Below are 9,199 nucleotides of genomic sequence, written 5' to 3'. Positions count from 1 at the left end.
ATATATATATATATATATATATAAAATTTAAATACACAACCGAATGAGCTACTAATAGTTTCATACTTTTATGCTACTTGAACAAGTATATTTATAAAATAGGCCTTGTATCTTAAAGCAATCTTTCAGGCTCTGTTTATGCGTTATATAGATTTTGAAAACAAGGATACTGGACAGTAAACAAAATAAGGAAAAATATGGGGGGGGGGAGTGAAGAAGGTTGATGCAAAAAATGGAATGAGAAAAAAGAAATGAAATAAAAAAAAAAACTAAGCTCCTTGTCCTCCCAATAGAGATACGTAGGTAGGTAGGTAGGTAGGTAGGTAAGTCAGCATATTTGTATGTACATTGTTAATGAATTTTGATTAATAAATTACATACCTCCAATGCATTTTTTATTACCTTCAATTAGCTAGGTTGTTTCCTATCTTACACACTTCAGAAAGAATTACTAGATTGTTGTACACATATTTCACATTAGACTTTATATAACAGCTTTTCAGCTCATATTTTTACTTTTCTATACAGTTGCTTGACCTCCTACAAATAGCAGCTAAACCCTACTAAACTCTTCTGTCTTGAAAAAGTTTTAAAAAAAACAAAAAGGAAGGACACATTGAATAATGTAGTTTTTGATTTACTAACCCTCAAAAGAAGACAGGATGGTCATGCCTGGAATACTTTTGAACAGATCTTAATCAGGACTAAAAGACAACAAGCTTCATTTTTGTTTTCATTGATGAAGAAAATTAATGACTCTGTAATAATAAGTTTGTTTCCCAACCACATGGTTCTGGGTTTAGACCCACTGTGTGGCACCTTGGGCAAGTGTTTTCGACTACAACCTCAGGCCAACCAAAACCAGTGAATTTGGTAGATATAAACTGAAAAAAGCTCAGTATATGTGTGTGCGTGTGTGTCTTTGTGTTTGTCCCCCACCACTGCTTGACAACCAGTGTTGGTGTATGTATGTCCCAGTAGCATAGCAGTTTGGCAAAAAGATACCAAGAAATGCTGGGATTGATTCATTCAACATAAAATTCTTCAAGAGAGTGCTCCAGTATGGCTGCATTCTAATTACTATAACAAATAAAAGATTAGTGTGTTTATGTCCCCGTAACTTAGCGGTTCGGCAAAAGAGACTGATAGAATAAGTACTAGGCATCCAAAGAATAAGTCCTGGGGTCGATTTGCTCGACAAAAGGTGGTGCTCCAGCATGGCCACAGTCAAATGACTGAAACAAGTAAAAGAGAGAGAGTATCTAAAATTTATTATATATATTGCCCATGGTGGTGCTCCAGCATGACTGCAACCGCATGGCTCAAAAGAATAAAAGAATGCAACGTTTTGTCAACCAGCCTGCATAAGCGATCTAATTACAAACCTTCCATCAAAATTCCACGATGATTTATATTCTAACACCCAGTTTCATTATGACAGAATTGTTTTACTTAATTCCTCATTAATTTCAAATTAACTGAAACAAAAGCAGTGTACTTCTACAGAAATACTGTAACAAAAGAGTTAATAGATTGATTAGAATAACTAAATTTTAAAACATTGTCTTTCCTCAAAACTCATAGCCTCGTCATTCCCTTAACACCTCCAAACCTTTCCTCTCATATGTTGAAGTATTTCATATTCTATCTTAATCAATAAAATCCCCACCAAAACCGTTTTCTGGAATCCTATACTATTCTTGATTATATTTTTTCATTTTGTTTATTGCCTTTTTTTTATTTATTTTTTGTTATCCTAGTTTGTGCTGCATCCCCCCCACTTCCACACTTCACACCTGTTTTCTGTGCCCTCCCCTCTCATACTTGTTCTGTATAATGTACGTTTTAATGCGGCAGAAGTATGAATAAAGGCAATTATAATGTTGGGTTAAAAGATGATTTAATGATGACTTAAAGTGCATGCATATGGCATTAATATTCAATGAATACACATGTGCATAAATATAAACACACACACACACACACACACACAAATACATGTGTGTCTATATGTTTGTATGAACACAGATAGTCATAGATAGATAGACGGATAGTCATAGACAGATACATGCATGCATACATACATACATACATACATACATACATAGACAGATTGAATGGGTGAGGAAAATAAGCTCAATATAGATAACAGTGTTCAAATGGATGTGAACTTAAACTCCAACTTCTTCATCCAGGGCCTCAGCATTGAAAGTGGCCATAGAAGCAATCCTTATCAAGCTATTTCAGGGGTAGTAAGGTAGATAACCACAGTTAGGCTTGAAAGATATACATACATGAAACACATTTTTTTTCTTTATTTTGTAATCTGTATTTTGTGCACCATGTAAATATATACCTCTAACCTAACTGTGTTTTTCAACTTTACTACCTCTCTATGTATGTATGTATGTATGTATGTATGAGTATGTGTGTGTATACATATAATTTGTGTATCTATGTATAAGGTCCACTCTAAGTTGGTTTGTATATAGAAGGGCATCCAGTCACAAAAACCTGCCCAAGTACACAGTGGAGCCTTGTAAAATCTTCTGCTGAGCCAGCCCCCGTCAAACCATCCAACCCATGCTAGCATGGAAAACAGATGTTAATTGATGATGATATAAGATAGGTAGGTAGGTTGGCAAATAGGCATATTAGTGTATATACATTATGTGTGTGTGTGTATATATAACTGTATGCAACAGTATAGAAATATTACACACACATACACAATGGGAGCAAATTTGACCAAGTAGTTTAGAAGTCCACTTTTCAGTCATTGAGGCCCCAAGTTCAGTTCCACTGTGTAGCAGTTTTGGCATGTCTCTGCTGTCATGGCCCCAGGTGGGCCCTAACTTCGTAAGTTAAATTTTGTGGATGAAAGCTACGTGGAAGCCTATCGTGTTGACTGTACCTTTAATTCAAAGGTCCAGCTTCTTTGTCTCATACTGTGGCATGCTGACTCAGCCGGAGAATTACATTAAAGGGTGCAAATGTCTATGGAATACTCGGCCACTTAGTAATGAGTAATACAATGAATAAGCAGTTCAGTTGATTGAATGACAGGAACAGTCATCACCAAAACTGATAATGGATCCATATACTTTATATACACATACACACATATACTTGTGTGTGTGTGTGTGTGTGTGTATATGTACATGTGCGTATGTATATTATATATGTGTGTGTGTGTGTGTGTACTTGCTTACATATACATCTGATATTTCCAGGGAAAGTGTAACAGCGAAACATGATAAAGATGATAATATTTCATTGAACTTTTAGACATGATAATGTAGATATATCTGTACTAAATACCATTTCTCCTATCACGTTTTCATCTGCATTTTTTTGGTTGTTGTTTTTTTTTTTCATACAATTTATCAGGGGATTTTTTTTCTAATGAATTTAGCTATTTTCTTTATTCTATTCATTTTTGTTCTCATCAACATTTTGATTCCTTCCCTCCAACCTAATGTTCTCTCTCTGTCATGTATGTGTGTGTTTGTGTATTATATATATATATGAGAGAGTATTGTTTGTGTGTACACCTGTATGTTATATCTATGTCTAGTTGTTTGTATGTATATACATGTGTGTGTGTGTGTGTACAACATCCTTATCTTCAATATAATCAGTTTATCCTTGTTTGTTTTTCTATTTTCCAGTCTGTGGTGCTAATCTCCAAACTTCCATTCCCAAACCTTTTTTCTCAATTAGTTCGCATTATTGCTCCAGAATATTTTGATAACGGAGAACCGAGTGTTGAAGCAGGTAAGTAATTACTCATCCACTTCCAATAATTACAATCATTAATTTCATTATTGAAAATAATTAAAGAAACTCCTAAATTTGATTTGAAAATTTTTAGCATTTACAGTTTACATCTTTCTTGGTGGGGCAGGGGAATGGATTTCCTTTAACCCTTTAGCATTCAGATTTCTCTATCAAATGTACTGCTTGCTTATCCACATTGTTCTGAATTGATCATGCATTATCTCATACATCCAAGATTTGATATGATTGCTTATTTTTAGAATGTCATGGTAGAATAGATGTGAGAGAGAGGGGCCAAATCTGGCCGGTTTGAACATAATACAGGTAGAATATTTGGGCTGGATACAGCCAGTTTAAATGCTAAAAGGTTAAGTGGAGAATGCATTGTTTTGTTATTTCATCTTTGTGTGTGTGTGTGTGTGAAAGAGAGAGACAGACAGACAGATAAAGTGTGTGTGTCTGTTTGACCCTTTGCTTGTCCAAAACATTCTCATAAGTTTGTCCTATAGGCGCAGGAGTGGCTGTGTGGTAAGTAGCTTGCTTACCAACCACATGGTTCCGGGTTCAGTCCCACTGCGCGGCACCATGGGCAAGTGTCTTCTACTAAAGCCTCGGGCCGACCAAAGCCTTGTGAGTGAATTTGGTAAACGGAAACTGGAAGAAGCCCGTCGTATATATGTATATATATATATATATATATACGTATGTGTGTCTGTGTTTGTTCCCCCACCATCGCTTGACAACCAATACTTGTGTGTGTACGTCCCCGTAACTTAGCGGTTCGGCAAAAAAAAAAGAGACCGATAAAATAAGTACTAGGCCTACAAAGAATAAGTCCTGGGGTCGATTTTCTCAACTAAAGGCAGTGCTCCAGCATGGCCGCAGTCAGATGACTGAAACAGGTAAAAGAGTAAACATCCATGCTTGCTTTCAGACTTTTAGTTAACTCCTTGTCTCATACGTTCTGAGTAGTATAGAGCTTTTCTTTCTATAAGTCCTCAAGTTACTCTGGTGGTTGAAAACAAATTGGGAATGTGTATCACATAGGATGTGTGGATACAAAGAAATATGTCCTGTGTATTGTAAGTGACACACAGGATAGACCAAAAAGTTAAATTATATGATGAAGAAAGGAAAATTCATGAATCTCTACTCTATAACCTATTGAATCTCTCCCGCTACTACAATAGCATCTGTTTTGCTCTGAAGGAATGGTTGGTCTTATGCTACCTCTACAGACATGGTGGTGGTGGCATGTGCTATAATAGAGCATCACTGCATCCACCATTTCTTAGTGATTCCCTACTACTCTTGGAGATGACATCTCTGCACTACTCAGGCAACAACCCTCCAATCCATGGGTCTGTTTGGGTAGTCCTTGCTGGTGAGGATTTTTGCAAGGTTGGAGTGTAAATCCTACCTCAACCTCTTTTTTGTCACCTTTTACAACATGCACAGGAAATATTAGGCCTATTCTTTGGCATGCCAATTCCCACACAGCTCTAGAACAATATGAAGTGAAGTGTTTTGCTCAGGAACACAACATGCCATCCAGTCCAGGAATTGAACCCTAACCACTAGGCCATGCGCCTTTTCACAGGTTCTTCCACTTAATTCATATCTCTGCTTCTCACTACTCACATAGATTTCACCACCTCCTTACCTCAGGCCCTGATGTTAACCACTTCACCCAGTCCTTTTTCCCCCCCGAATGGCAGAACTGCTATCAATCAACAACAAAGAGATCTTTTATCTTGTGCTTGTGTCGTTCATTGAACTCTAGCCATGTTGGAGCACTGCCTTGAAAGCAAATTACATCAACCCCAGTACTTTGTTTTATCGACCCTGGAGGGATGAAAAGCAAAGTTGCCCTCAGTGGTATTTGAGTATTTGAACAAAAAAACATAAAGAGCTGGAATGTCACGAAACATTTTCTCTGACATGCTAACAATTCTGCCAGCTCACCCTCTCTCACACACACACACACACACACACACACACACACATGATGATTGATTAATTTAAACTCTTCTCTGAGTTTTTCTCTCATTTCAAAAATATATCCTCTGGTTTAAGAGAACAAGATCAAAATCAGCTTGCCAATCATACCAATTTACCTAAAAGTTCCTCAGCTATAAAAGAAAAAGAAAAGATAATGAAGCTTACTACTATTTTTTTGATTTTTCCGGAAAATAAAATTTTCTGATGGATTTTTTTTTTGTTTTTTTTTTTTGTTTTTTAGGGTGGGGATGTGGTTGGGGGGATATTTTAAAGCCATTAGGTGCAGAGATTATAGTGGATTAATCTTGTCTATAGAATTAAAGTCATTGTGGGAGGAATGATTTCTGACGTGTCAGTGTAGAACCATCAAGAGCGGACTTTAATTAAAAAGAAATCATTTTACAAATTTCTAATCTACTCGTATTAAAAAGATTTCTACTTCTTGGTGAAATGTCTCTCTTCTGCACTGGAATTTTATTTGTCTTTTTAATTTTATTTTGAATTGCTTTCAGCAAATTTGTTTCCTAAATAGTTTTACTGATAGCTGCTACTTCATTTAGTTTCAATAGATTTTTTATTAGTTAGTTTCTAGATCAATTTCTATTGTTAGCACAACGATAAAAATTCAGGGAGAGAAGTGAAAGTCAGTTTTATCAATCCCTTTATTGACCCATTACATGTTTAGTATTATTTTATCACATTCCACTTGCAAAACATGAAAAGTGAAGTTGACCATAGCAGGGTTTGAACTCATAACATAGAGCAGGAATGTAGCAAAATACCATAAATTATATAATGAAACTGTTTCTGCCACTCCACTATCTTGAATTAATTTTAACATTGATTTTTTATATACATATGAGACCTTAATTTTCAGAGCAGGAGCAACCGTTTAAATCAACCTCAAGTATTTGGCTGGTGCATATTTTATTGGTCTCAGAAGGCAAAGTTGGCCACTAGCAATCTCTGATTATAAAAACTCAAAACCAAATACCACAAAGGATTTTGCATTGTGCTCAACTGATTCTACCAGCCCCCTCCCTTAAGTTATTCTAATATTTACTTAGTTTTTTTTTTATGTCATAGTCAGTTAAATCAGTTATTAACCCATGAAAGGTGAAGTTGAACTCAGAATGTAAAGAATTATAACTAAATATTGCAAAACATTTTGTCTGTAACTATTCTGCCAACACCCTTAAGTTAGTAGTTTATATATTGAAACTATTGAAGGAGGACACTAGCGCTGTTTTGTTGTGGCCCTTGTGATTAAGTAGCTTCCCAACCAAGTGGTTTTAGGTTCAATCCCACTGTGTGGGACCTTGGACAAGTATATTCTATTTTAGCCCCAGGCTGAAAGGAGCCTCTGTGTGTGTGTGTGTTTATATATATGTATATATATAGATATATATATATATATTTACATGTGTATGTCTTTGTGTCTGTTTGTACCTCCCTCCCACCATTGCTTGACAACTGATATTGGTGTGTTTATATCCCCATAACTTAGTAGTTCAGCAAAAGAGACTGATGGAATAAATTCTAAGCTTACAAAGAATAAGTACTGGGGTTAATTTCTTCGACTAAAACCCTTTAAGGTGGTACTCCATCATCTCCACAGTCAAATGACTGAAACATGTAAAAGAATATATATATATATCATTTAACATCCATTTCCCATTCTGGCATGGGTTAAACAGTTTGATTAGAGCTGGTAAACCAGAGAGCTGCACCAGGCTCCAGATATCTGTTTTAGTTTGGTTTCTACGGCTGGATGCCCTTCTTAATGCCAACCACTCTACAGAGTGTACAGGGTGTCATTTATGTGTCACCAGCACAGGTGCTTTTTACATATATGTAAAATCACCATTTAACATCCACTTCTCCGTGCTTTCATGGGTCATACAGAATTTCTTGAGGTAGATTTTCTATGGCTAGATGCCCTTCATGTCACTATTTATAGATGTGTGTTTGTGTCTCCTTGTCTTGGCATTGCATGATAGTTGTAAATGAGTATTACGATCATCACAAGTGATGTGCTTCAGTTCCAGTCTTCCATGGAAACATGTCTGGACATAGAGAAATATTAACCTTACATGGAAACAGGTGAGGGCTTAGCAACAGACAGGAAGGGCATCCAGCCCTAGAAAATTTTCCTCAACAAATTCCACCCAACTCATGCAAACACGGACAAGTTAATGTTAGAATGATGATGATGATAGTGATGATATTTAGAGAGGTCACCACAAAAATGTAGTTCAATGGGTGAATGTATTGTAGATCTGCCGCATGGCTTTCTTTCTAGATGCCGTCAAGGATGTCTGTATGTGTAGCAATAGCGCCAGCATTGTTCCAAACAATCTCGTAATCAATATTTATATTCAATATATAGATTTGTATTCTTCCTCTTCATTCATTCCTAGTTTATTAAAAAAAAATTAATTAATTTATAGTTATAAATGGTTACATCGTATCGCTTTGTGTTGTAAGACATGACTAAAAAGTGTAAGCAATAAGAGGGTATCTAGCTGTGAAATGTGAAACACTACATCAAAAAGAAACCAGTATTTGCACAATTAAGCAATCATAAAGTCTGTAAAATTAAACCTCACCAAATTTGACAGGAAAAAATGGCCTTAAAATGTTTGCAGTTGTTCCATAAAAGGTTATTTTTTTTCTTTTTTCTTTTTCTTTTTTTTACTTCTGACATTTTTGTAATATAGTATGCAACGAAATTCTTTTTCCTTCATTTTAGCTTGTCATGATATAGATCAATGGCCTTCGCCGACACCTGGTGAAACATTAAACTTACCAATATTTGGAACTATCTTACAGGTGAGAATATTCTTCAGATATCACACATGCATGCCCCCCCCCCCACACACACACACACACATGCATGCCAAGTATCACTCGAGACCTTCTGAAATGTACAAATGTACATTGTTCTGTTATGATACTTCTACTCTGGCATTTAAATTACAAAACCTTCCCTAAAATGTATTGTAGGTAAGAATAATTGGAATACCTGTGTCTTTTTAATGTGCCAACAGATTTTCTTTTTAACAGTTAGTTGTAGAATTATCATCATCACCATCATCATGCATCCACCTATCCAACCCATGTTTGCATGGGTTGGATGAGTCTTCTCCAGTATAGCATCTTTCATCTGTTACATGTTTCAGTCATTAGACTGTGGCCATGCTAGGGTACTTGTCTTGAAGAACTTTAGACGAACAAATCAACCCCAATAACATTTTTATATTTTTTGAAAGCCTGATACTTATTCTATTGGTCTCTCTTAGTGAACCACTAATTTTCAGGGATGTAAACACACCTACACTGGTTCTCAGGCGGTGGTGGGGGGACAAATACAGACACAAAGACACATATATATATATATATATATATATATATACGA

General features: G+C 35.9%; 1 protein-coding gene across 4 annotated transcripts in view; it reads left to right on the top strand.

The window, feature by feature from the left end:
- The window catches only part of LOC106877922 (protein DENND6A), a 99,004-nt gene that overhangs the window by 52,827 nt on the left and 36,978 nt on the right, over nt 1–9,199 (top strand). For all 4 annotated transcript variants that reach the window (XM_014926996.2, XM_014926992.2, XM_014926993.2 and 1 more), the window contains exons 6-7: nt 3,672–3,777; nt 8,534–8,613. In XM_014926996.2, the coding sequence (XP_014782482.2) occupies nt 3,672–3,777; nt 8,534–8,613 (186 nt within the window). The remainder of the gene's footprint in view (nt 1–3,671; nt 3,778–8,533; nt 8,614–9,199) is intronic.

The sequence above is a fragment of the Octopus bimaculoides genome, chromosome 15 (genome assembly GCF_001194135.2).
Source record: "Octopus bimaculoides isolate UCB-OBI-ISO-001 chromosome 15, ASM119413v2, whole genome shotgun sequence".
NCBI lineage: Eukaryota > Metazoa > Mollusca > Cephalopoda > Octopoda > Octopodidae > Octopus > Octopus bimaculoides.
Note: the sequence above shows the minus strand (reverse complement) of the source record. Positions and strands in the feature narration are given on the sequence as shown.